Genomic DNA, 27,521 nt, shown 5'->3' on the forward strand with positions numbered 1-27,521 from the left:
ATAACCTGCTCAAAAGATTAAAATAAGGAAGGGATTTTTGAATAGCGAGAAATAGGAACAAGGTAGTGCAGTGGTAGATAGCAGAAGGAGGGAAGATGATAGAGGGTAGAAATTCCTGTCTATCCCAGAGTTAAATCTGTTCTTAACAAAATTTTCACCAGTCTAGGCTGAAATGAGAATGATAAAGAATATAGTGGATGTTTTCTCTATTAAATGAAATATAGTCACCTTGAAAATCACTTTTTTCTCTACTCAGATTGTGTTCTTTTCTTGTATTAAATGCTTTATCATTTGTGAACTGACAGTGATACTTGGTAGTAATATTTGGTTTTTTATATTATTTGGCTAAATAAAATGTTGGCAACTTGGCATTGGGTCCCCAAATTTTAAAAATGTTACTTATCAGTAAAATTTGAAGTATAAGTTCTACTGATCTAAACCACACAGTTTTTATGCTTTGATTATAGAATAGATTTATCAGATGAGAACTGGATAATTTATGTCTGTAGTCCCAAGAGAAAGCTAGAATGAAACTAGCCTAAATTGGCTTTAAACACAGAATTGGGTTCCCACAATGCAGAATAAATATTTGTTGAATAAATTAGTAAATAATACATTATGGAGTTGCTGTGAGACCTTAAATATTTTCTTTATCTTAAATAAGACAAAATTAATTTAAGACATAATGTCTAACACAATACAAGGAACATGCTGGGTCTTCAGTTAATGTTATCTAATAAGAAAAAAAGCTGGTGAATAGCTATAATTGATAACAACATCCCCAAGGTAACATTTTTTTCCTACTGATAGTTGTTCTGCAAAATCACTTCATTTTCCACTATATATGCTTACGTCAGGCTTTTTAATTTACCAGGAAAATACCGAAAATTATGCTTTAAATTTATTTGAAAAAAGTGTGAAATTTCTGAACTAACTTTATTTCATATGGTCTTTACAAAAAGCATTTATTTTTTAAGGATTTTAATAAAAAGGAAGAGTACAAATATCCATAATATTTATATTAATCTTCTCCTCAAATAACTTAGGAGAAGGCAACGGCAACCCACTCCAGTACTCTTGCCTGGAAAATCCCAGGGATTGAGGAGCCTGGTAGGCTGCAGTCCATGGGGTCGCAATGAGTCGGACATGACTGAGCGACTTCACCTTCACTTTTCACTTTTATGCATTGGAGAAGGAAATGGCAACCCACTCCAGTGTTCTTGCCTCAAGAATCCCAGGGACGGGGGAGCCTGGTGGGCTGCCTTCTATGGGGTCGCACAGAGCCGGACACGACTGAAGTGACTTAGCAGCAGCAGCAGCAGCAAATAACGTAGTCCCAGGTCATAGTTGTATTAGTCACTTTGGGCTGCTAGAACAAAATACGATAGGCTGGGTAACTTGAATAGCAGATATTTTTTCTCCCCTATTTCTGGAAACTGGCAGCTTGTTGGGTTCTCCCTGACTTGCAGATGCTTGCCTTCCTGCTGTGTCCTCAATGGCAGACCATGAGAGAGACAGCAAGCTCTCTGGTGTCTCCTCTCATAAAGACCCTAATTCTAAACCTAATTGTCTCCCTAAATCCCTCGTCTTCAGACACCATCGCACTAGAGGTTAGGGCTTCAGCATACGATTTTGTGGGCAACACAATTCAGTCCATAGCAATAGTGTTTTTGAAATATACCTGGTTCACTTCAATGTGGCCATATATTCTTTCATCTAGTAAGCACTTGTTGAATGCCTGTTGCTTCCGTTTTGCTGTGCTGTGCTTACTGCATGTTGTTCATGATCAACTATGGAGAAGGGATTTATTTTAAAAGAAGAAGAAATGACAGTGCAGTATTAGGAGTGAAAAACGGAAGCGTGAATGAGGGGCAGTGGCAATGCTGGAGAGTCCTTAGTAGTCCGAATTAAGGAAAGCTTCCCAGAGAAAGAAAAATATGATCTGGGAGTTTTGAAAGAGGAATCTGAATTTTCCAGATAGATAAGAGTATAAAAGGAATTACAGGCCTTGGAAATGTAAGCATAAAAGCACAAAAGCACATATTAAATTCTACTAGATATACTTAGCATCTGTTATTTGTGGTTGTGGCTATTTAGTCACTAAGTTGTGTCCAACTCTTTTGCAACCCCATGCATTGTAGCCTGCCAAGCTCCTCTGTCCATGGGATTTCCCAGGCAAGGATATTGGCGTGGGCTGTTGTTTCCTCCTCCAGGGGATCTTCCCAGCCCAGGGATCAAACTCACATCTTATGCTTTGCAGGCAGTTTCCTGCACTGCAGGTGGATTAGTTACCAACTGAGCCACCAGGGAAGCCCATAACATTTATTATATTGGTACTGTACCCAGCTCTGGTTTTCAAAAGCGGAGTTCAGAGCCATAAAAGGCTAATAGCAATATCGAACAGAATACAATAATAATTTTTGGTTAAAATGTTAAATTGTATAAGACAGCTATTTTAATTGAAGCTTTTATCATGAAAAGGAATTCTAGAGAATAAATCAAGTTTTAATAAAAGGTTTTCTTGATCTGATAAATAGAGTACTACAGGACAATATTGATGGGGAAAAAAAAGTAGCTAAAAGGTGGAAGTAAATAAATGTCATTAGTTGACTCCCAGCAGAACATTTTAAAACAATGATGTTCAACTCTCCTTCATATTAGAATTACTTGAGTAGCTTTAAAAAATGCTGATGCCAGACCCCCACTTGCAGAGATTCCGAAGAAATTGATGTAGGGGCCACGCAATTGGGTTTATTCCTTAATGATTGTGAGTCTGTGAATGAATATCTAGAGCTTCTTAAGTTGAAGAGATGAAAATCACATTTTAACTGACACTATTTTCTAAAAATAGACCAGAGATTTTATGTTATTTATTTTAGTGATTGTTGTGTCATTATTTTTCATGATTCATCCTTCACTTTTTTTTTTTTCATTTTCTTCTACATACACAATGTGTGAGATACTGTTGTGAACACAAAAAGAAAATCTCCCTGCTCTGAGGGGCTCACAGTTTAGTGGGAGAAATAAGATGATGAAATAACTGTCATATGTGCATTGTATCTTGATAGAAAGGAAAGAGGAAAGAGAAGACACTTCCTGGTGGCACTAAATGAATTGATTTTTTTATGGCCAAAGAGCTATTTATTTCTGTTATAAACAATATGTGACCTGTATATTTTAACCTTCCTCTAGTGCTGATACCATATTTTATCTGAGTCTTTGAAATTTTCCTAATAACAGGGATTATTTACTTAACTATTCCAATATTTAGATGTTAAAGAAGTGTGTTTTTAATACTGTGCTGCCTTTTATTTCTGTTTAAATATTACTGCAAACAACTTCTGTTTGTCCAGATTTACAGTCAGGCTAATCAAACCCTGTGTTCAGGGGCTGGCATAGTAGCTAGTCAGGCAGGCTTCTTTCTGAAAATGTGACAGCCTAGAATGCCTATAATCCATAAAACATGAGAAATTCAATACTCTGTGTGTGTTTTTCCTCATTTTTGTTCAGATGAATGATCAGAAATGCTGTACTTTTTCATAGGGCTTTTAAAGTGGTATTTGAAAAAGATCTTTAAACCTGCTATCAGAAAAAGAGGAAGGTCTGCAGTGGCTAGTGCTATTGACCTTGTTACTATGGAAACACCTTTTTAGTGGTTGTGTTTTAAAAATAAAACACACAATTCAATTTCCTTTCTCATAACTCATAGGGCCATAAATTCTGCTTTTTGATATGATTTCAAATATCTCACAGTCCAACGGCTTTTGGTTCTTTTTGGAAATAATGTTCAGTTTTATTGTATTTCCTAACCTTTTGCTTTCTAAAAACTGAGGTGCCGAGGCAATTTAATTGCTTTCCAGAAAGTGTGCTAGTATCAAAATGCAATAACACAGTTTTCCTTTTTTTTTTCCCCAAACTACAATCAGAAGCATTATCACTGTGAAACCTTCGTTCTGTGCCTCACTAATATTCAATTCTTTACATTCAGGATGGAAGTAATAGTATGCAGGCCAAATTTACATCTATTTTCTCCTCATAAAACATCTCTTTTACAATAGTTTAATCAATAGTGCAGTGTTCCAAACATAATTTCCTAAAAACTTATCTATACTTTTAATAGGTATTTATGCATATAAAATATAAAATATGTCCTTTCCAAGGTTCTCAAAACACTTTAGTTTTGTTAACCCCTTATTCATTCTAACCCTGAAATTCCACAATTAAAGCCCCATTGTAAGAGGAATTACAGGGGGGATTAAAGAAGGATCAGAAAAAAATCATAAAGACAGAAGTGTAGTGCATATTTGAAAAGGAAATGATTTGTTCTGGCAAATACCACTGATATTTTTTTGATGATGCATCAATTATTGCCTTTTTTATTGCAAATGAAAAACAATAGAACTGGTTGAAGTAAAAGAGAATTTATCCCCTCACACAGCTATAAAGTTCAACGCTGTTTCTATTGTCATATTTCATTGTATTTAGGAGCTCAATCAATAGAATCATAGTTTTTCTTTTTTCATCTTTAAGCTTTGTTTCCGACTTTGGCTGTAGTTTCTCAAGAATTTCCCCTCCTTGTGACAAGACGGCAATGGCAGTCTTAGCCTACATCTATTCAAGTCCGATCCCATAAAAAGAAAAGGAGCTTTCTCTTTTTTTTTAACCTCAAACCTCACTTCAAGTATTAGTGTGGATTGGTTCTAATGAGAACCCATGATGATCACGCCCTGTATTGAGTTGCTAATGTTTATGTTACGTATCTACCCTTGACACTAAGGATAGGATCAGCTCAGCTAAAGCACATAGGCTATGGGTAGAGGAAAAGGTACCCCAAAGGAAATAAAGGCAATGATGCCAGGAGAAGAGTAGTCTTGGGACTTCCCTGGTGGTCCAGTGGTTTAAAATCTGTGGGTTTGATCCCTGGCTGGGGAATTAAGATCCCACATGCTGCTGCAGAGCAACTAAGCTCATGCGGCGTAACTAGAGTCCATGCCACAATGAAAGATCCCACACGCCACAACTAAGACTCAAGGCAGCCAGATAAATGAATAAATATTTTTCTTAAGGAAAATTAGCCTTTGCATAGTGCAAACTATAGATGTTCACTTTAAGTGGTAGGAGGTTACTGGTAGGAGTTTCAATCAAATGATACAAGTGGAAGCTAACTTAGAGAAAATTAATATATAAGTTAATTTGTCAAAAAACAAAACCTTTTGTCTTTTAAAAACTTCAATGTATGAAAATCTGCCGACGAATCAGTGGCTTAAGTTATTAAGACGTCTGAAAAATATCTTTTACCATAGGGGATATCGAACATGCTGTAGATCAAGCCAAAAGATGGAGCCAGAGATCCCCAGGAGATCTTGAAAAGTTGGAACTCATAATATAAAGTGATCCCTGGAGAAGATGGAAGTAATGGGATAATAAAAATGATCTTGGGACAATAAAAATTTCATATGAAAACACTTTCTGGCCAAGAAAATTTTCCTAAGGCTACTTCCATAGTAGTCAAATGTGCTCACTCGTTTGTTAAAATACCATTTTACTCCAAGTTCTGGAGCACTAGTATTAAGTGTTCTCAGACCAAATGCCAACATGAAGCAACAAACAGAACCATCGTTTGACTTGAGTTTGCATGAAAATAGAAAAAAAGACAGCTGCAAGGCTATATATTCTCAGAGAAGATGAGTCTAGTCCCTGTCACAGTGGAGCTGGAGGAGCAGCCTAGGCTGGTCAATAGTAAGAACTCATTCTATTCACTGTCAATTGTTTTTTATAAATGGCTGATTTAGTGAAGCTTGCCCCCTGTGTGTTATTTCCAGTTAGGACCGAGACTGGTCTCTGGTATAGATCAACAACCAGAGAGCAAAAAAAGAATAGCCTGTTCTTTCACTTAATAAGCATTTATTAAATATCGTAACTGATACCAGTCACTCTTCTAGGTATTGAGGCTACAAAGATGAGAAAGCACTGTCCCTGACCCCAGATATTTATAGTTTGTGGATGGGGAGAACAGACATTTAATCTTAATATAATATTTAATAGAATTATTATACAGTGCAATGGAAACAGGAAGTGCCCTTAGCCCAACCTGGGCAGGCAGGAAATATGTCAAGATAAGGCAGTATGTGATCATCTGCCTTTAAAACAATTACTTGGGTCAGAAAAGGAGAGGAGGGAGGGGTAGGAAGCTAATGCTGGCAGAAGTGAGTGCGGCCCAGAGGTGTGATGTATATAATCACCTAAAATTTTTTTTAATTTATTTATTTTTAATCAGAGCATAATTGCTTTAAAGTGTTATGTTGGTTTCTGCCATACAGCAACATGAATCATCCATAGGTACCCATATGTTCACTCGCTCAGGAACCTCCCCCATCTCCCACTCCTCTAGGTTTGTGACATAAAGTTCTAATATTAGGAGATACATTGGAAGGACACTGCCATTGGTTAGGGGAGCAATCAAATGAAATAAAGTTGCCCCTCGAGAATTTTCTCAAAAACTATCTTTATTTTATGTTTTTCCTGTATTTTATCATAGGTTTAACAATAGTCATGTCTCCATATCATCTCTTTTGAAAAACTACCAAGTATGGTACTTTCCCGATCTACTAACCTCTGTTCTCCCAGCCCCAGCCACTGTACAGCTTGTGTATTTGGTGATTCTGAAAGTCTGGCTAGAGTGAACAAAAAAATGATCGTAGAGACGAACATGGAAGGAAAGCTTTACATGTAGTGCTGAGAAGGTAGGATTTGTTCTTTAATGATGGGTCAGTTAAAGTTCTTCAGCAGGGCAGTAACCAGAGCAAGGCTCCATGCTGAACTTCTCTTGCAGCAGAAGTGAGGATAGATGCAGGTATAAAGACCTGACAGGAGGTTATCTATAGCAAAGGCATTCAGGCAAAAGGCATCTGGAACAGTATAAGAGGCAAGGCTGATAGAAAAGAGGAGGAAAAAGAGGAGGGTATTGCCAAGGTTTTCAATTTGGACAACTGGAATGGCAGATGGTCCAGAACTCACTACCAAGAGAGGAAAATGGAAGAGTCTGTTCAGTCAGTAACCATTTACTAAATGCTTACCGGGTCAGTGACTTTTCTAGGTGCTGGGGATGTGAAGATCAATATTGCCCAGTCCCTTTCTGCAGGTCTCTTATAACTTATTGGTGGTGCGGTGGGGTGGATAAACACGTAAAAGATAACCTCAATAGATGGACAGAATTAAGAGCAGGGTGCCGATGGGAACCTGGAAGAAAAACCCCAGCTTCTTTTAAGCTGTTAACCAGGATAAAAAAGGAAACAAGTCTGGAGAAACACAGAAGTTTTTTGTTTGTTTGTTTTTTAATTTCAATTTTGAGTAACTGCTGGGGTGGAGAGGAAGGAAGAAGAAGTTTTGGAAATGCAAGTCTGGAGTTTAGGGAGATTGTATAGAGACAAGATTGTATAGAGACAGCACCTAACAATAAGGTGAAGAGAGGTATGACCCATGTAGAACCCCAGGTAGAACCCCAGAGGTAAACACAGTTGACCCTTGAACAACATAGGTTTGAATTGCTTGGGTCCATTTATATACAAAGTTCTTTCAGTAGGAAATAATACTACAGGATCACAATTGGTCAAATCCAAGAATACAGAACTCAGATAGAGAGGATCAACTAACTATAAGTTATACCTGGATTTTTGATTGTTCTGAGGGTCAGTGCCCTCAAGCTTTGCATTGTTCAAAGGTCAGATGTCATAATCTGGAGCTCACACATCTGAAATTACATTTATTTTAATGGAAACCTTGAACACATGCATTTAAAAACGAAAGAAAAAGTTTTGATGTTTCAAGTGATACCCGGGAAGAATGTTCCTGAACAGTTGTATGTGTTCATGCAGACGGCAGCTGTCTGTAGGACTGACTCAGAAGAAAAGCAAGCTTGGGAGCGAGGAAATGGCAAAGTGCTGTCAGCTGATGCAGAGCTGGGGAAGTGGTCAGAACTGCTTATGTCACTAATAGCTTGTGGTGTGGCAGGAAACATGGAGCCTTTGTTTGTGTGCCAGCCAGAGCACTTAACTTCCCGGATGTGCCTGGCTGAAGAGGTTAATATGTCAGGCTCTCTTAAAAACGCAGGCTCTGCTGAGATTGTATGACTTGGAAGGTGCCTGTGTTTAGCTGAAAAGGGTTCTTGCAGGTACAACATGTGACGTCCCACCCTCCTGACTGGAGGTCTGATGTTCTGGTGATCAGAAGCATGCCTCTCCAGTCTTTGAAGACTAGAGATGTATTTGGTAGGGCTTGCTGTCTGCTGCTTTACCTTATTATTCCTCAGCTGCTGTAAAGATATGGACAAGTGTGTCTGTTAAAATAGGGTGCAAAGCTTGAATCCAAGAATCCAAACAGAGATAATTTTGCAAAATGAATCTACCCCCCACCCCCAAACTACCCACTATGGCAAACAGAAAGAAAAGGCTTCTGAAAATTTTCTAACATCTGTCTGGATTTTTCAGACTAAGATAAACAGTCATTCTTGTAAAAGTATTTACAAACTGCTACAAGTGAGTCTCTATTTCTGTTAGTATTAAAATATGTTACAACACTAGAAGCACTGCTCCTTAAACAATCTGAACTTTATAATAAGCCTTCATTATGTTGCCATGATGTGAAGATGAACTATGGACGGAGGTTCGTGACATTGTACAGGAGACAGAAGTCAAGACCATCCACATGAAAAAGAAATGCAAAAAAAAACAAAATGGCTGTCTGAGGAGGCCTTATAAATAGCTGTGAAAAGAAAAGAAGAGAAAAACAAAGGAGAAAAGGAAAGATACAAGCATCTGATGCAGAGTTCCAAAGGATAGAAAGGAGAGATAAGAAAACCTTCCTCAGTGATCAGTGCAAAGAAATAGAGGAAAACAACAGAATGGGAAACACTAGAGATCTCTTCAAAAAAATTAGAGATACCAAAGGAACATTTCATGCAAAGATGGGCTCGATAAAGGACAGAAATGGTATGGACCTAACAGAAGCAGAAGATATTAAGAAGACGTGGCAAGAATACACAGAAGAACTGTGCAAAAAATCTTCATGACCAAGACAATCACGATGGTGTGATCATTCACCTAGAGCCAGACATCCTGGACTGTGAAGTCAAATGGGCCTTAGAAAGCATCACTACGAACAAAGCTAATGGAGGAGATGGAATTCCAGTTGAGCTATTTCAAATCCTGAAAGATGATGCTGTGAAAGTGCTGCACTCAATATGCCAGCAAATTTGGAAAACTCAGCAGTGGCCACAGGACTGGAAAAGGTCAGTTTTCATTCCAAAGAAATGCAATGTCAAAGAATGCTCAAACTACCACACAATTGCACTCATCTCACTTCCCTGGTGGCTCAGACAGTAAAGCATCTGTCTACAATGTGAGAGACATGGGTTCAACCCCTGGGTTGGGAAGATTCCCTGGGGAAGGAAATGGCAACCCACTCTAGTACGCTTGCCTTGAAAATCCCATGGACGGAGGAGCTTGGTGCAGGCTACTATCCATGGGGTCGCAAAGAGTCAGGCACTACTGAGCGACTTCACTCCACTCACATGCTAATAAAGTAATGCTCAAAATTCTCCAAACCAGGCTTCAGCAATACGTGAACCATGAACTTCCAGATGTTCAAGCTGGTTTTAGAAAAGGCAGAGGAACCAGAGATAAAATTGCCAACATTTGCTGGATCATCGAAAAAGCAAGAGAGTTCCAGAAAAACATCTATTTCTGCTTTATTGACTATGCCAAAGCCTTTGACTGTGTGGATCACAAGAAACTGTGGAAAATTCTTCAAGAGATGGGAATACCAGATCACCTGACCTGCCTCTTGAGAAACCTGTATGCAGGTCAGGAAGCAACAGTTAGAACTGGACATGGAACAACAGACTGGTTCCAAATAGGAAAAGGAGTACGTCAAGGCTGTATATTGTCACCCTACTTATTTAACTTCTATGCAGAGTACATCATGAGAAATGCTGGGCTGGATGAAGCACAAGCTGAAATCAAGATTGCCGGGAAAAATATCAATAACCTCAGATATGCAGAGGACACCACCCTTATGGCAGAAAGTGAAGAGGAACTAAAAAGCCTTCTGTTGAAAGTGAAAGAGAGAGTGAAAAAGTTGGCTTAAAGCTCAACATTCAGAAAACGAAGATCATGGCATCTGGTCCCATCACTTCATGGCAAATAGATGGGGAAACAGTGGAAACAGTGTCAGACTTTATTTTGGGGGGCTCCAAAATCACTGTAGATGGGGATTGCAGCCATGAAATCTAAAGGAGATCAGTCCTGGGTGTTCATTGGAAGGACTGATGCTGAAGCTGAAACTCCAGTCCTTTGGCCACCTCATGTGAAGAGTTGACTCATTGGAAAAGACCCTGATGCTGGGAGGGATTGAGGGCAGGAGGAGAAGGGGACAACAGAAGATGAAATGGCTGGATGGCATCACTGACTCAAAGGACATGAGTTTGGGTGAACTCCGGGAGTTGGTGATGGACAGGGTGGCCTGGCGTGCTGCGATTCATGGGATCGCAAAGAGTCAGACATGACTGAGCAACTGAACTGAACTGATTTTTCTTGTATTTTTTTTCTAGAATCAAGACTTGCTTTTGGTTCTGTTTTGAATCATGTTTTGTTGGGTGTTCAGTTTAGCTTTAAAAAACAATTTTTCAAAGCAATTTTTAGGTTACAACAAAGTTAAGAGGAAGGTACAGAGATTCCTGACAAACCCTCTACTCTCATACATGCATAGCCTCGCCCATTACCAACACCCTCGACTAGAATGGTACATGGGTTACAATTGATGAATCTAGGTTAGTACATCATCATTACCCAAAATCCATAGTTTACATTAGAGTTCACTCTTGGTATGGCACATTCTGTAGGTCTGGACTAAATAAACATGCAGTGTATTTCACTTCCCAAAATTCCTGTGTGTTTCCTCTATTCGCCCCTTTCCTCCACCCCTAACCACTGGAAACTGCTCATCTTTTTACGGTCTCTATTGTTTTGCCTCTTCCAGTTGCCTTTTGAACTACAGTTGAAGTCATAGACTAAGTAGCCTTTTCAAAATGGCTTCTTGCTCAAGTAATATGCATGTAAGGTTTGTTCATGTTTGTTCGTGGCTCGATAGCTCATCTCTCTCGTACTGAGTAATAGTCTATCATCTGGATATACCAGAGTTTATCCATCAACCTACTGAAGGATTATCTTGGTTGTTTCCATGTTTGGCAATTAGGAATAAAGCTGTATTGTATTGGTATGGCAGGTTTGTGTGTGGAATATGTTTTCAAATTCCTTGGGTAAATACTAAGCAATGTGATTCCTGGATCCTATGATAAGAGTGTGTTTAGTTTTGTTAGACACCATCAAACTGTCTCCTAAAGTAGTTGTACCAGTTTGCATTTCCATTGACAATGAATGAGAGTTCCTATTGCTGTACATTCTCACCAACATTTGGAGGTGTCAGTGTTCTAGATTCTGGCCAGACTAATAGATGTACTTTTTTGTTTTTTTCTTGTAAGGGGTACAGTGGTATCTCAGTGTTGTTTTAATTGGCATTTCCCTGGTGACATATGGTTTGGAGCATCTTTGCATACACCTGTTTGCTCTCAAGATATCTTCTTCGATGAGGTGTCTGTTAGGGGATCAGGGGATCTTTGTCCATTTTTAAATTGGGTTGTTTGTGTTCTTATTGTTGAGTTTTACATGTTCTTTGTATATTTTGGAGTTAATGAGTCCTTTGTGAGATGTCTTTTAAAGATATTTTTTCCTCGTTTAGCTTTTGATTTTGCTTAATTTTGTTATTCATTTTCCAAATGCTCAAACATATAAGACCATCTGTCAGTCTTGTTATTTTTACTAGAGACCCCCTTTCAGAACCTTTGTCCTCTCTCTTTTCTAGATAGAGTAATTTCTCAGTTTGCTGTCCCACCATCTTTCTAGGACTTCCTTTCACCTCTATGTTGTGTTAGACACCCTACATTCAGTTTCTCAAATCTTTCTTTTTCCTTTGTTTTGTCCTTTAGCTAGAGCATCCTGAGTAGCTTCCTGGTGTGTCTGAGTCCTGCACACACAGGGCTTTAGCAAAGAGAATCAGCTCTCTCACATCATTAGCTCCCTCTGTGTTGTTGTTCTCAGCAGTTATGAGTGACATTGTAAGCATCCACTTCCCTTTTTTCAAAATGTCTTCTCTTAGTGATGTCTCTTCTTCCACGATCCCCTCCCCTGGGGATTTGTCTTCCATTTAAATTCCTTTAATATCATTCTAGTGAGGTCTGAGACAAGAAGTTATGTTCATGTGTCCCATCCACTGAGTTTAACTGGATGTCCAAGTTTAACACTTGATTATTAATTTGCCTGCAGATTTAAGTATAAATTCAAACATTTTATTTAAAATACATTTTCCTCCTTAGGAAAGTTGTTCCGTTGTTTGTGAGGCTTGCACTGTGCCATGAAAAACAGCAGAGAGATTGGGGGGCGGGAAGAAAAACTACCTGTATTAGGACTTAATTGAAAGTTTTGGGAAAAGATTTCTGTGTAAAAAAAGGACTAAAATAAGATTTTATATTACTTTGCTAAATATTTCTTTAGCCTCCCCCCCAACCCCTTGCAAAACTGGGAATCAATTACCTCTGCCAGTTATTTGTGCATTCAGTGAAGTTACTGCATCTTCAGTTTGGTAAAGATTAATTTTCCATTGCTTCCAAAGACTGTTCAACACACACACACATACACACACCTGAAGATTTTATAATATGTGCAAGGCCATATCACCTTATTGAAATAAAACATAGGACCCCCAAATAATTCCTGAAAGTGGAACTTTCAGTTTCCTAATGTAGCAAGATAAGAGAGCTTCTATCTCTCTATGAAAAGGTAGTGTTAAGAGTTCAAGAAATGAACTTAAATGTTCCTGTACTTATTTATATATTTAACGATGCTGATGATGAAATGCATAAATATTCTTCCATAGTGTTTCCCCATGGTGAAATACAAAAGAAAAACACTTTACTTTTGGAACATGGACAAAATAAAATGTTTTCTATAATCAGAAAAGTATATAACAAAAAAATAAGAATAACCCTTAATTTATATGTACATAGATATATAGATAGAATCTTAAAAATTTTTAAGTTAATGTTATACTTTTTTTCCTCTCAAGTGGTTAGTCTAAGATGTTATCCAAGTGGTGGTGAAATAATCAGGCAATTTTCCTCTCTATCCATTTTAGATGTCAAATATCTTAAGGTTCAATGAGTGCCCCTTTTTATTCAAATGTTTAATTATCTTCCACTGGTGATAGTCTCCATACCACTGTAGCAAAATTTTATCACTACAGAGCAGCTCCTCAGCTTAGCTTGGGAAATTGATACTGGAGCTAATAAGGTATAAACCCTGGAATGAGGTGAGCAACTCCGAGTACCCTGAACTTGAGTGGCTTTCTGCAGCTGGAAGTTGCACTAATTTGGCAGACCAGGTTGTGTAGATAATTGTTTGGGGTATGGTGGGTGGGAGAGAATACCAAATATTTACTGTGAATATCCAAAGCTTAAATAAACCTTTCATCTTTTTCATCGTTATCAAAACCAGTTACAGATATATCATCTGTTATCAAGATTAATCATTCACTTATTTAAAATAAGAATCACTTACCTTTCTCATAGTCCCTTCATTTTCTACAAGAGTATGAATGCCATGGCAAACATTGCATTTCATGTACTTGCAGGTCCTTACACCCAGACTAAGACATGTATTATTACTTTAGTGGCGAGAACATGAGCGAAGGGAAAGAGTGGAAGGAGCCCCATCTAACACTGGTTGTCCACTATATATCACACTTTTATTTATTTTCTCGTAGCCCTTTTAAAAAATGCTTATTTAGTGTGCTGCATGAGGTCTTAGTTGTGGTGCCTGGGCTTAGTTGCCCTGTGGCACGTGGAATCTTAGGTCCCCAACCAGGGATTAAACCCAAGTCCCCTGCATTGGAAGGTGGATTCTTAACCACTGGACCCCTAGAGAAGTCAGATATATAAAATAGAATTAATACTGTCTCTGTTCTACAGCAGAGAAAAGTGAGACCAGTGTCATTAAGTAATCTGCTGAGAGTCAGCCTGCTAGTATATCATAAAGGTAAAATTTAAATCCAAGTCTGTCTGACCCTAAAGTTCATTATTTATTTTATTATTTTTTTTTTCATTTCAGCTTGCTGTAATTATGTTTTTTCTTAGTAGAAAGTTCTTTCACAATGGGAATTAAGTTCACTATTGTACTAGTTGTCCCTTATTGATAATATTAACCAGAGTTTTATCTATAGCCAGCAGGAATCACATTAAATGAAAGAAGCAGGCAGGAGCCAAATGGGGATTAAAAGCTGGTTTATTCATCATTAGGTAACACTGACACTTGCTGAAAAAGACTCTGTTGACGTCAGTGGACTAATTTCAAAGCTGTTGGCTTCCATTGCAGACTCTAAAAACACACCAATAAATGTGGTTGGTTTCAGCTCTCAAGGAAATGAACCTTTATGGCACCAACAGAAGAATCTAAACCAAAAAGAAATCAGAGAGCAGTTCTATTTGGAGATTTCTTCAGAACAAAATTAGCGTCTCTTTGTGCAAAAGAAATACTCCTGAAGAGTTGTATGTTAATTATGTTAATTTGATTTTGAAAAACCATTTGAAAACCATTTCTACTTTACAGGTAACTTATTGTGAATTATTCTTTAAAATTAAAAAAAGGGAAGTGCTCATCCTGTAATCTAATCGCTTTGTAAAAACAGATTGTCTTCACTTGATTCATATTTAATAATATTTCAATATGACTATGTACTGTGTTTTCCTTCTGTCTCTATTCATAATGACAATTTTGATTTATTTCTCAGTATTTTTTTTCTTTTTTGTTCTTTTTTTTCAAATTTTTTAGTAGCCATGGTTCTTTATAAGTTCACAAGATATTCTTGTTTATTGTTCCATTCATCTCCTCCATTCTTCTACTTGCCTCTCAGGAAGTTCAAGTGGCTGAAACTTATGATGTAAGCTACACTACAGGAAAAATTACTCCCCTTGAAGTAATTTCTTTAACTCTTTTAGACCATTAGAAGGTAATTATGTTTTTTTGCAACAGAAAATGCCTATTGAACTCCATTTAGATCTCTCTTGTCCAACACAATAGCCACATGTGAATTTTTTTATTTTACAATTTTTAATTGAAATATAATTAATTTACAGTGTTGTGTTAGGTGCAGGTGTACAGCAAAGTGATTCAGTTTTACATATAAATGTCTGTGTATATATATGTGTTTCTGTGTGTATTCTCTTTAAGACTCTTTTCCATGGTAGGTTATTGTAAGATACTGAGTAGACTTCCCTGTGCTATACAGTGGGTCCTTGTTATTTACTATTTCATATATAGAAGTGTATATGTTAATCCCAATCTCCTAATTTATCTTCCTTTACATGTGACTATTTAGATAAAATTAAATAAAATTAAAAATTAGCTTGCCCTAGCCATAATTTTAAATACTCAGCAGCCACATGTATCTACTGGTCCTCATGTTGGACAGCACAGATGTAGAACATTTCCATCAGCATAGAAGGCAATTGTAAGGGAGCAAAATTTGCCACCCCAAAATATGTTTCTTTGGCCAGCGGATTATTTCAAGCTGAAAACAGTGAAGACCTGAAAGACTCAGGAAGTACCTTTGACCTTCTTCCTCACTGCTTAAGAGAATTTAGATAGAGGGACATTCCTGAAATAGAGCTATCTCCAGAGATACCAGCAAAGAGTACCAGCAAAGGTGTGGAGGAGAAATGGGGCAGAGCCAGAGTTCAGAGTCCACTGTGTGCGCCCTGTCTCCTCAAGGTGCAGCAAACATTTGTTTCCCAAACATTTACTTTTCCATCTCCATGTGAATTGCCTTCCTCACTTTTGAAGTCCCAAACCACTGCCCCCAGCATCCTCGTTTATCTTTAACTGAAGATGGTACTTAAGGTAAGGTTTTTGGCCATTTTGGCAATTTCTCCTGGGTCTCTCCTATGTATGTTGCTGCTGCTGCTGCTAAGTCACTTCAGTCGTGTCCGACTCTGTGCGACCCCATAGACGGCAGCCCACCAGGCTCCCCCGTCCCTGGGATTCTCCAGGCAAGAACACTGGAGTGGGTTGCCATTTCCTTCTCCAATGCAGGAAAGTGAAAAGTGAAAGTGAAGTCACTCAGTCGTGTCTGACTCTTAGCGACTCCATGGACTGTAGCCCACCAGGCTCCTCTGTCCATGGGATTTTCCAGTCAAGAGTACTGGAGTGGGGTGCCATTGCCTTCTCCTTCTCCTATGTATATCTGTCATTAATCTTTTGCTTTATTTTCTCCTGTTAGTCTATCTCTCGTCAATTTAATTCTTAGAGCAGCCAGAAGAACCTAGAAGAGTGGAGGAAATTCTCTTCCTTCCCAACACGCATTGTATGATGCTGTTCTAGATTACCATACAGAATAAAAAATATTTGATCTCTTTGTTTTGTCTTTTTCCCTGCAGCATTTCCAGTGGTCATAACAGTGATTGCCACATTAGTAGTGTTCAGCAAATTAATATTTGTTGAAAATTGAGTGAATTGAATGACTTTCCAGCAAGAGGAACATAATTTCAGTCATAGACTGTGGAAATTTAAGGTTAAAAACTAGGTTCAAATTCAAAAAGCTTTCATTAGAAAATATTGTATAATTATATAAAGTTCAGAAAGCAGTAAATTGGGCTAGATCTTTTTGAAACAGTTTTCTATGTTTGGTTCTGGTCTTTATCAGCAATGAACTATCGTGTTTAAAAGTCAGTTTATTTCTCTTTCCCCAGAGGTTAACCATTATCCTTAAGTTGGATTCATTTCTCTTTTCGCAGACATAATATTATTCTAAAGTTGGTGTGAATCATTCCTGTTCATGCCTTTGTACTTATGCTATGCATTTCTGTATTGGCAATAGTATTTATGTTTTGATTAGAATGTTTGTAAAATATACGTAAATAATCATGATGGTAAAAAAAGAATTCTCTAGCACATTCTCTAGCATAATCACTATTTTCTCCTCTATACTGTATTCAGTATATTGGGCTGGCCAAAACATTTGTTCGGGTTTTTCCATTTGATGTTACAGAAATCTCCGAATGAACTTTTTGGCCAACCCAACATTTCCTTTTTGATAAAATTAGCACCTGGTGACTCTTTTTAATTGCTCTATAGCACACAATCTGATGGCTTAGGAATTTAAATTGTCTGCTTATAAGCTTTGATTGCCTTCAGCTCTACTGGATATTGACAAGTTCATCTCCATAGTATTTACAGTTTTTGGTTCCTTCCGTAATAAGTGTATCTTTTCCTTTCCTGGCAATTTCTTAACATTGCTATTATTGAACTAGATCTAAAATGAGTTTTTTAAACTGTATTTCATTTGAGTTTCTCTAATAATTAAGGAGGATGAGCAACACATAGCATATTTGTTGCCATTATCAATTCCTTTTCTATCAATTAACAGTTGTCTATTTTCATTGGAACATTTTTCTTTATGATATGCAGGAGCATTTAATGTACACTGGATAATAACCCTTTGTTGGCTGTATGCAAGACAAATTTCATCTCTCAGTTTTTAGCTTTTCTTTATTTTTTAACTTTGAATATGGGTTATTCTACTGTACATTTTATGCATGTTCTGGATGTGTGTGCAGTCCCTCAGTCGTGTCCAACTCTCTGCGGCTTCATGAACTGTAGCCGGTCAGACTGCTCTGTCCATGGGATTTTCCAGGCAAGAATTCTGGATCTTCCTGACCCAGGGATCAAACCCACATTTCTTGCATCTCCTGCATTGGCAGGCAGATTCATTACCACTAGCGCCACCTGGGAAGCCCCTATGCATTTTATATTTACCTTCTATTAATTTAACCAGGTTTATCAATTTTTATCTTTATGATTTTTGCTTTTATAGATTTAAAACAATCTCTGTTCCACCAATATTATGTTTTATTCTTTGAAATTAAATATTAGTTTGGAGAGAACTGATATTACATGATGTCAGTTGAGTCTTCCCATTCATTAATATGGCATATCTCTCCATTTGTTTGTCTTTCAATAAAATTATATCATACTATTAATATTATGCATATTTTCTAGTTTTCTTTATCATTGCTATTTAAAAAAACATTTTAACTAGTTTTTATTTGTGTACATCAACCCTATTGATTTTTTGTGTATGGAGCTTGTGTCCAGTGAAATTGCTGACTGTTTTTATTCATTCCAATTGCTTATCAGTAGTTTCCCCTGAATTTTCTGTTTGCATAATTATATTGTGTCCACGTAATTTATCACTTTCCAGTGATTACATATCTTATCAGTATGTGTTATTTTGTCGCAGAAGTTAGGAAATCCAGTAGTATATTCTGGAAGCAGTGATAGTGAACATCATCTAGTGCCTGCCATTAATTGTAATATTTCTAACTTTTCACTTTTTAAGATGTCATTTGCTATAGGTTTTGGTATACATTCTTTATTAGGTCCAGGAAGTTCTGCTTTAATATCAGCTTGCTTAGTATACTTGTCAGAATAAATACTAGATTGTGGGCTTTTCTACATGTTTTGAAATGGTCAGTCATAAGCTTTTTTATTATCCATTAATCTGTTAATGTGATGAATTATACTAATAGATTTTTCTATTACTGAACTACTCTTGCACTTATTGGAAAAACTCCTCTTAGACATGATTCTTTCTCTTACACATTGCTTGATTGCATTTGATAATATTTCATCTTCCATTTTCAGCATCTAAAATCAGAGCCATCTATGCTTTACATTCTTATACACACTGGGTATCAAGATAACACAAAATATATCAAGAAACTTTCTCTTTTTGTGTGTGTGTGGAACCATTTTTCTGGACTTCCTGTGGCTCAAACGGTAAAGAGTCTGCTTGCAGTGCAAGAGACCAGGGTTCAGTACCTCGGTCGGGAAGATCCTCTGGCGAGGGGGATGGCAGTCCACTCCAGTATTCTTGCCTGGAAAATCCTATGGACAGAGAAGCCTGGTGGGCTTCATGGTGTCACAAAGAGTCAGATATGACTGAGCAACTAACACACATTTTTCTGTAACTCAATCCCAGGCTAATTTATAAAAGATTGGAAAACCATATTCAGTGTCTCCTTCTCTTTCTACATTTGGACATGTTTTTCCCTACATGTAACATGTTTTTTGTATTTTTCCTCTTATGAAATCAGCATTGTTAAGATGAACACAGAATCCAAAATTATTGTAGTTACTATTTCTCCATCTTATCTAGGAATTTCAAGGAACCATATGGACTAGGAAAAGTGGTTTAAACTTAAATGAAGGAAGAAAAATAAAACATACTTTTTTATTACTCATATAAGAGTCAAAAAATAGGGTACCACCACAATCTGTACTGAAAGGAAAAATTAATATTCAGTCAGTTCAGTTCAGTTCAGTCACTCAGTCATGTCTGACTCTGCTACCCCATGAATTGCAGCACGCCAGGCCTTCCTGTCCATCACCAACTCCCGGAGTTCACCCAAACTCATGTCCGTCAAGTCGGTAATGCCATCCAGCCATCTCATCCTCTGTCGTCCCCTTCTCCTCCTGCCCTCAATCCCTCCCAGCATCAGAGTCTTTTCCAATGAGTCAACTCTTCGCATGAGGTGGCCAAAGTACTGGAGTTTCAGCTTTAGCATCAGTCCTTCCAATGAACACCCAGGACTGATCTTTAGAATGGACTGGCTGGATCTCCTTGCAGTCCAAGGGACTCTCAAGAGTCTTCTCCAAACAGTGCAGTTCAAAAGCATCAATTCTTCAGCGCTCAGCTTTCTTCACAGTCCAACTCTCACATCCATAGATGACTACTGGAAAAACCATAGAGTGGTTGGACCACTCTATGGACCTTTGTTGGCAAAGTAATGTCTCTGCTTTTCAATATGCTATCTAGATTGGTCATAACTTTCCTTCCAAGGAGTAAGCATCTTTGAATTTCATGGCTGCAATCACCATCTGCAGTGATTTTGGAGCCCCCCAAAATAAAGCCTGACACTGTTTCCACTGTTTCCCCATCTATTTCCCATGAAGTGATGGTAATATTGCTGCTGCTAAGTCGCTTCAGTCGTGCCCGACTCTGTGCTACCCCATAGACGGCAGCTCACCAGGCTCCCCCGTTCCTGGGATTCTCCAGGCAAGATCACTGGAGTGGGTTGCCATTTCCTTCTCCAATGCAGGAAAGTGAAAAGTGAAAGTGAAGTCACTCAGTCGTGTCCGACTCTTAGCGACCCCATGGACTGCAGCCCACCAGGCTCCTCCGTCCATGGGATTTTCCAGGCAAGAGTACTGGAGTGGGGTGCCATTGCCTTCTCCGATGGTAATACTACTAATACGCAAAAACCCTAACAGGAGAAGTAGATCATTTAAAATATTAGAAAGTTAAAAATCTTCAAGCTTCTACAATTATTAATGCTGCCTTTTCTAAAAAAAAATTTTTTTTAAGGACTATGGGCCAAGTTTATATTTTTCCACATTAACGTGGGAATTTGACAGGTATGCTGCTATGGGTGATGTTCACTGCAATAAGAGCAGTGAAGGCAGCAGGTGGCAGCAGCTCCCACTCAAAAATCTCTGAGAGTCTGAGCAAGCCTTGTAACAGCAGGAGGCCTCCCTTGTATGCTACTTAGTTCTTCTGCGTTTGTAACTGCTCATTTCCAATATGCAAGGCAGTGACATAATGCATAAATCGCACTAACTCTGACCAAACAAATGAGACATTTTTTGTGTCTACGTTGAGAATGAATCACAAACTTACAAAATAGATGGTTTTACACCCGGTGCCTTTCTACTTTCTAGGACCCTTCTTTCCTCTCCTCCTCTTTCGTCTTTATGCATTTTGGGGGTCTCACTCAAGGCTTTCCTTTTCAGGGAAGCTGGCCATACTTTTGGACCTTTGCTACTTTCTATTAAATGACACTATATAATAATAACAATGTTGAGACATAAGCTAATACTATTAACCATTTATGGAATACTTACCATATGCTAGGTTCGCTCCCAAATTTTACATATTTTTCTCATTTAATTTGTGTAATAACTCAGTGAATTAGGCATTATTATTATTATCCACATTTTATAGATACCAAAACTGAAGCACAGGGACTTCCCCGGTGATCCAGTGGTTAAGAATCCACCTTGCAATGCAGAGGATGTGGGTTCGATCCCTGGCCGAGGAGCTAAGATCCCATATGCTGCAGAGTGGCTGAGCCCAAGCCACTCTGAGCTCAGGAACCCCAGCAAAGAGCCGGTGCACACAATGAAAGATCCCGCATGCTGCAACTAAGCACTGACACAGGCAAATAAATTAGTAACTAAATTTGAAAAAAAAAAAAAAACTAAAGCACAGAAAGGTTAAGTGCTTTGTCTAAGATCACTAATAAGTAGATAGAGCCAGAAGATCAACACAGACTGGAGACTGTGCTCTTCACTGTTCTTCAGGGAGACCAATCTGTGACCATAGACAGGTTGGCAGATACTTTAATGACACCAGGGAAGAGGGTTATTCAGGCAGGTTTGAGTGCATATATTTCTAAAACCTCCTTGAGAAGTGAGTACACAGGTAGGAATTAGAAGTGACTGACAGCTCAGTAAAGAAGAGATGGACAGACCAAAGAGACAAAGCGCAGCTTCTTTACTGACTGTGGAAGCTTGGCCAGATGCGTCATCATCCAGAGCCTGACTTTCCTAATACTTTAAATGGTGATAAGAGTACTTCAGTGTTACTGTGAAGGTTAAGATAGCATAGGATATAATTCCTAGAACATCGTTAAGGACCTTTTCAATTAACATTAGTTCAGTCCACCTTTCTCGATAAAGTGTAGTGCCAACTGTGAATTTCCTTTGGGTAGGATGAGCCTGGAAGAATGAGTTAGAAGGAAATGAAGGGCAGCATTGATTAATTGAGGAAGAATTTTGCTTTATTAATGTTATCTTCCTCATTGAGTATCTCAAATATACATAACAAATGTTTCTTATTAAATTGACAAGCAAATAAAGTGACAGTATTAAGTAATCTATTTTAAATATATGAAACTAGATTCTTTCTAAGTATATTCGGCATACATTTTCAAGGAGCAAGGTTAACAGATTACATCAATATTCTTGGGGAATTTATTTACAATTTAAAAAGATGAATGAGGACTCCTTATAAATTTCTGACTTAAAGATGTTCAGCTTATAGCATGACATCATTTCTTGTTTTCTTGTATGCTTATGCCTTAATTCTTCAAATTAACTGATTCTCTTATAGACCAAAAACAGAAGATGCTTGGATATTTGCAAAGCCCAATGCCATTCAGGCTGTTGGTGTGATGTCATTTGGTGAGTACGTGGTTTCCAAGGTCCTTTCTCTATGTGGGGTCTTCTGCACCATGAAAAAGTGCTTTGCCTCATATTTGTGTCTGGAAAGCAGATGTCATAAGTTTTAGACATCCTATTAGCAGCGCATGATCCAGTTTGTGCCAGCATAAAATTAGGTGCAAACCATTCTCACTCATCACTAAAATTTGCTTCAATTTTAACAAGTCTTTTCCTCATGCAGAAAACTCATTAAAGTATTGCTTCTTAACTTGAAAATCTAGTAAGTGTTAACAGACTTCCTCCTTGCACACAAAGTATTGTGAATTGGCCAGGAGTCTAGAGTGACTCTGTTATATCCCAGATGGGAAAGGAAGCCCTGGGCTGAAAATATGGTGTTGTTTAGATTTCCTTTAAGATTGGAAAGGCCACTAGGAAGTGGGAGAGAAAGTTGGATAGGCCTGGTTTATATCAAGAGTGACATGAAAAGATCACATAAGCCTAATACAAATGAAATTTCTCGTTCCTACAGCTGTTAGATTATTTCTGGCATTTCTAGTAAATTAGTATATTTGAACTTCAATTCACTAGTATTTCAAAGTAGCATATGTCTCTGAATTTTCCATGGGAAAAGGAGAACTATGTGATTTGCTTTAATAATGCTTCTCCCCCCCTTGTATTGCAGCATTTATTTGCCACCATAACTGCTTCTTAGTTTATAGTTCTTTGGAAGAACCTACAGTAGCTAAGTGGTCTCACATCATCCATGTGTCTACCTTGATTTCTGTATTTATCAGTATTCTCTTTGCTACATGTGGATACCTGACATTTACTGGCTACACCCAAGGTAAAAAGAGAAATTCTATCTTAACATATTTTGGTGTTCATATGGAGTGGTGCTATCACTTGTCATTTTAAGTATTATTATACCTCATGCTCTACTTCAAAGTAGAACATATTCTCTCCTCTACCTTCCTTCCTTTCCTAATTTTCCTAATCTTCCCCTTTTTAAACTGCTAAGCTTTTTCTGTAGTCCATTCTCCCTCCTTTGATGGTTTCACTTCAAAGCACATGAATTTTGGCTTTCCTCTCTACTAGTCCGCTGCAGTTTCACTTTCAAAGACAACAGTATCCTCTCAACTCATCAAGCTAACAGTCTTCTTGGTTCTGATTCTCATGGACCTCTCTGAATTACTTAACAGTTCTGAGGACTCCCCGTAGAGAAAAGAGCTCAACCATATCATCATTCACACCCTTCATGTATTTTTTTTCTTCTGAGTGCTTCCACTTTGCTTTCAGATCCTATCTCCTCTCCTTCTTTTCTTCTGTTCATACAACAACCAAAGACATTTCTACTTAGTTGCTCTGCTCTTGCTTTAAATGCAAAATATCACCTTTCCCACAAAACCAGCCCATTTCTTCCCCACCTCCACTCTCACCCCAGGACACTGAATTCACTTCTTTCTTCTGTTCATCCAACAACTGAGTGGTCATCTCTTCTACGTCCTTGTCTCTTACTTCACTCATCTATGTAGTGTGCTAGTTAGGTAGTCTGACAGCCTGCTAAATGCCGTGATTCATGCATTCCACGGCTTCTGCAGGCCTATTACTGCATTTGACCTTCAGACAACCCTAGGAAGGTAAGTGGAATAACTAGTTTTACCCCCTGCTTAGAACACAAAGAGGCAGAGTAACTTGCCCAAGCTGGCTGGTGACAAAGTGGAAACACGGCTCCTGACTTTCAGTCCCATTTTCTCTTCATTCCGTCTTGCTGTCTACCCCATTTTGGTCCCATATGACCCACTAATAGCTGTCTCTTAGCCTCTAGTTCTTCTTGGCTTACTTTTCAGATGACATTGAGGTACTCTTGGGTGAATGGTGCATTGTTCTAAATTTAGGTTACAGGTGACTATGATTATAAGGAGAGAGTTCTCAAGAAACAAAGAAAGATGACTTCAAAAAAGAGTGATTAATACCATAATCCCAATGCTATCAAAAATATAATACCTGTGTGTGCCATTAGAGTATAATAATGAAGTGACCTTGAAAGTCTTGATAAAAATTATTTCAAAACATTGCCATATATCACTAAAGCTGCACAGTTTGAAAGACAAATGGCCTTTAGGCTCCAATCTCCACAGAATCTTGGCTTCAAAATGCCTTTTCTCTAAAGCAGAAACCCTTTCTCTTAGTCACACCTTCCTGGTGTTTTTTATCAGTAGTAATTGTTCAGATATAATTAAGTCTTTACATAACAAAGCTGACAGGTTGATTTTGGTCTTTTTTATTTTTTTCCTTTTCTAGCTATAATTCCCTAAAACACACTTACAGTCAAGCTAGAATAAGCTGACGTTGTTTCTTTAGGCCATTTTGCCTTAGGCAGATCCAGTCTTGTTTCTGCAGGCCTCTTTTCTCTTTCATTTCGCATACTCCAGCTTGTGAGCCAGTGAGCACTCTCCATTGTGCTTGAATTTTCCAGTGACTTTTGAAAAGATGCAGGGCCCGTATTTTAGTGGAAGTTAGAGAACAGGGAGCTTGAGTCCTTTTTCCTAGAGTGTTGGAATCTTTTCTGTCAACCTTGAACCAACCACTACTGCGACTCTTGCTTTGTGATTTAATCTCCTTCTGCCCAAAAGGGACACTAGAAAATAATGTACGTTTACTCCAGATAAAAGGAAGGAGGGGAAAAGAGTCACTTAAATAAGTCTTGGGAAGAAGCAAGTCATTTAGTCTTTTAATGAAAAATAAGTATACAGAAGATTATTATTAATTTTTTTTATATATGAACAGTGTGGCAGTGTGTGACTTTTATCTAATTTTCTGTTCAGTTTAATTGAAAACTGTGACAAACATTTTAAAATGTAAGTATTTTATTTAGGAAATAAACAGCCGCAAATATTTGTTTCTATATTTTTGTTGACATGATCTGTGCTCTCATTAGATCCTGTATTTCTTCACATGTATCTAAGAAAATAGTCTCTAAATAAGAATTGGTTCAAGGTATATATGGTCCATCATTTAGTTTGGAACTAATTAAATATAATACTTTGCCTGGGAACTAACCGTATTTTCACCACTTTCAATCAGTGCATTTATACCTGGGTTCCTCAGATACCATGAAAGATAGTGTGTTTGGAATTCCTTGCTGTAGCCCTGAGTTTGTGATTACACTCTATAGAGTGATATACAGGAAATTCAGCTCCTTGCATGTACTAGTCTACTGTTCCTTTCAGGATTGTCCTTGATCTAAGAATAACATTTCAAAGGAAATTTGTTTATTTTAACAAACTTTTTTTTTTTTTAAATAATGAAGTCACTTACTTACTAGAAACAAAGACCAGAAGCAAGTTTATAAAATCAGTGCACAAGAATTTAGGGAGTTGATTCTGCTATAAGAAGACAATGGATAAAAGTATTTTTCAGACGTTGATACAAATTTAAGGCTAATCTTCTAAAAACAAACAGTGAGAATAAGAGAAAAGCCATTAGTGATAAATTTACTTTCAAGTGGAGCTTGTGCTAGTTTTAATACCCAGCAGTAATTATGTAGCTTTTGAATGCAAAATTTGTATTTAGACTTAGTTGTCTGTTGTATTAATTAAATTAAATGATGTTTATGTATCTTTAATTATATAATAAATATACAATATTTCATTTTTTAGGTATTTATCTCAAATATCCAGTATGTATTAAGTAAATCTATTTTATATTGTTCTCTAGGAGACTTGTTTGAAAATTATTGCAGAAATGATGACTTGGTAACATTTGGAAGGTTTTGTTATGGAGTCACTGTCATTTTGACATACCCGATTGAATGCTTTGTGACTAGAGAGGTAAGCACAGTCTCTTTCAACACTTTAGCTAGGTCATTTCTCTACTACATTAATTTAGTACAATTTATAAATCATTTGATTCTGCAATTTCCTAAGTGCATGATAAGAAATATAATTCATGAAATTTTCTCTTTTACGCAGTTTAAAGATAATTCATATTCAAATGTTTACGAGTTGTTTTTTTCAAAAGTTGGTTTGAAAATCATGTTTGGTGGTTTAGTTTATATTAGTATAAGTATAAATATTTATACAACTGCATTCCAAAATGAATGTCAGCCTTTAATAGAGTCAAACCAAGATTTTCTTTTACTCATTCTTACAAACAAATTAAGCAATAAGGTTTAAAACATGTTTTACAAAATTGTCTTTTGGCTAAAATGTTTTATAAGCCAACATGTATCAAAGGCACCATAGGACAGATATGATCAATTGTATTGTCTTTTAAAAGACTAAAATATTTTATCTTCCATGAAACCTTAAAATTTATTTTAAACCATTAGTTTTTGAGATAATTTTATTTATATATTTGCTAAGTTTATAAATATTTATTTTATATAAATATAAAATAGCTTACAAATAGCTGTGAAAAGACGAGAAGCAAAAAGCAAAGGAGAAAAGGAAAGATATAAGCATCTGAATGCAGAGTTCCAAAGAATAGCAAGAAGAGATAAGAAAGCCTTCTTCAGCGATCAGTGCAAAGAAATAGAGGAAAACGATAGAATATGAAAGACTAGAGATATCTTCAAGAAAATTAGAGATACCAAGGGAATATTTCATGCAAAGATGGGCTCGATAAAGGACAGAAATGGTATGGACCTAACAGAAGCAGAAGATATTAAGAAGAGGTGGCGAGAATATACAGAAAAACTGTACAAAAAAGATCTTCATGACCCGGATAATCACGATGGTGTGATCACTCATCTAGAGCCAGACATCCTGGAATGTGAAGTCAAGTGGGCCTTAGAAAGCATCACTACAAAAAAAGCTAGTGGAGGTGATGGAATTCCAGTTGAGCTGTTTCAAATCCTGAAAGATGATGCTGTGAAAGTCCTGCACTCAATATGCCAGCAAATTTGGAAAACTCAGCAGTGGCCACAGGACTGGAAAAGCTCAGTTTTCATTCCAATCCCAAAGAAAGGCAATGCCAAAGAATGCTCAAACTACCACACAATTGCACTCATCTCACATGCTAGTAAAGTAATGCTCAAAATTCTCCAATCCAGGCCTCAGCAATACGTGAACCGTGAACTTCCTGATGTTCAAGCAGGTTTTAGAAAAAGGCAGAGGAACCAAAGATCAAATTGCC

General features: G+C 37.4%; 1 protein-coding gene across 1 annotated transcript in view; it reads left to right on the forward strand.

Moving 5' to 3' along the window:
- Positions 1 to 27,521, forward strand: part of SLC38A11 (solute carrier family 38 member 11) — a 63,989-nt gene that overhangs the window by 17,013 nt on the left and 19,455 nt on the right. The window contains exons 8-10 of the mRNA XM_052635956.1: positions 22,336 to 22,406; positions 23,068 to 23,229; positions 26,103 to 26,215. Of these exons, the coding sequence (XP_052491916.1) occupies positions 22,336 to 22,406; positions 23,068 to 23,229; positions 26,103 to 26,215 (346 nt within the window). The remainder of the gene's footprint in view (positions 1 to 22,335; positions 22,407 to 23,067; positions 23,230 to 26,102; positions 26,216 to 27,521) is intronic.

This window comes from Budorcas taxicolor, chromosome 2 (genome assembly GCF_023091745.1).
Source record: "Budorcas taxicolor isolate Tak-1 chromosome 2, Takin1.1, whole genome shotgun sequence".
Classification (NCBI taxonomy): domain Eukaryota; kingdom Metazoa; phylum Chordata; class Mammalia; order Artiodactyla; family Bovidae; genus Budorcas; species Budorcas taxicolor.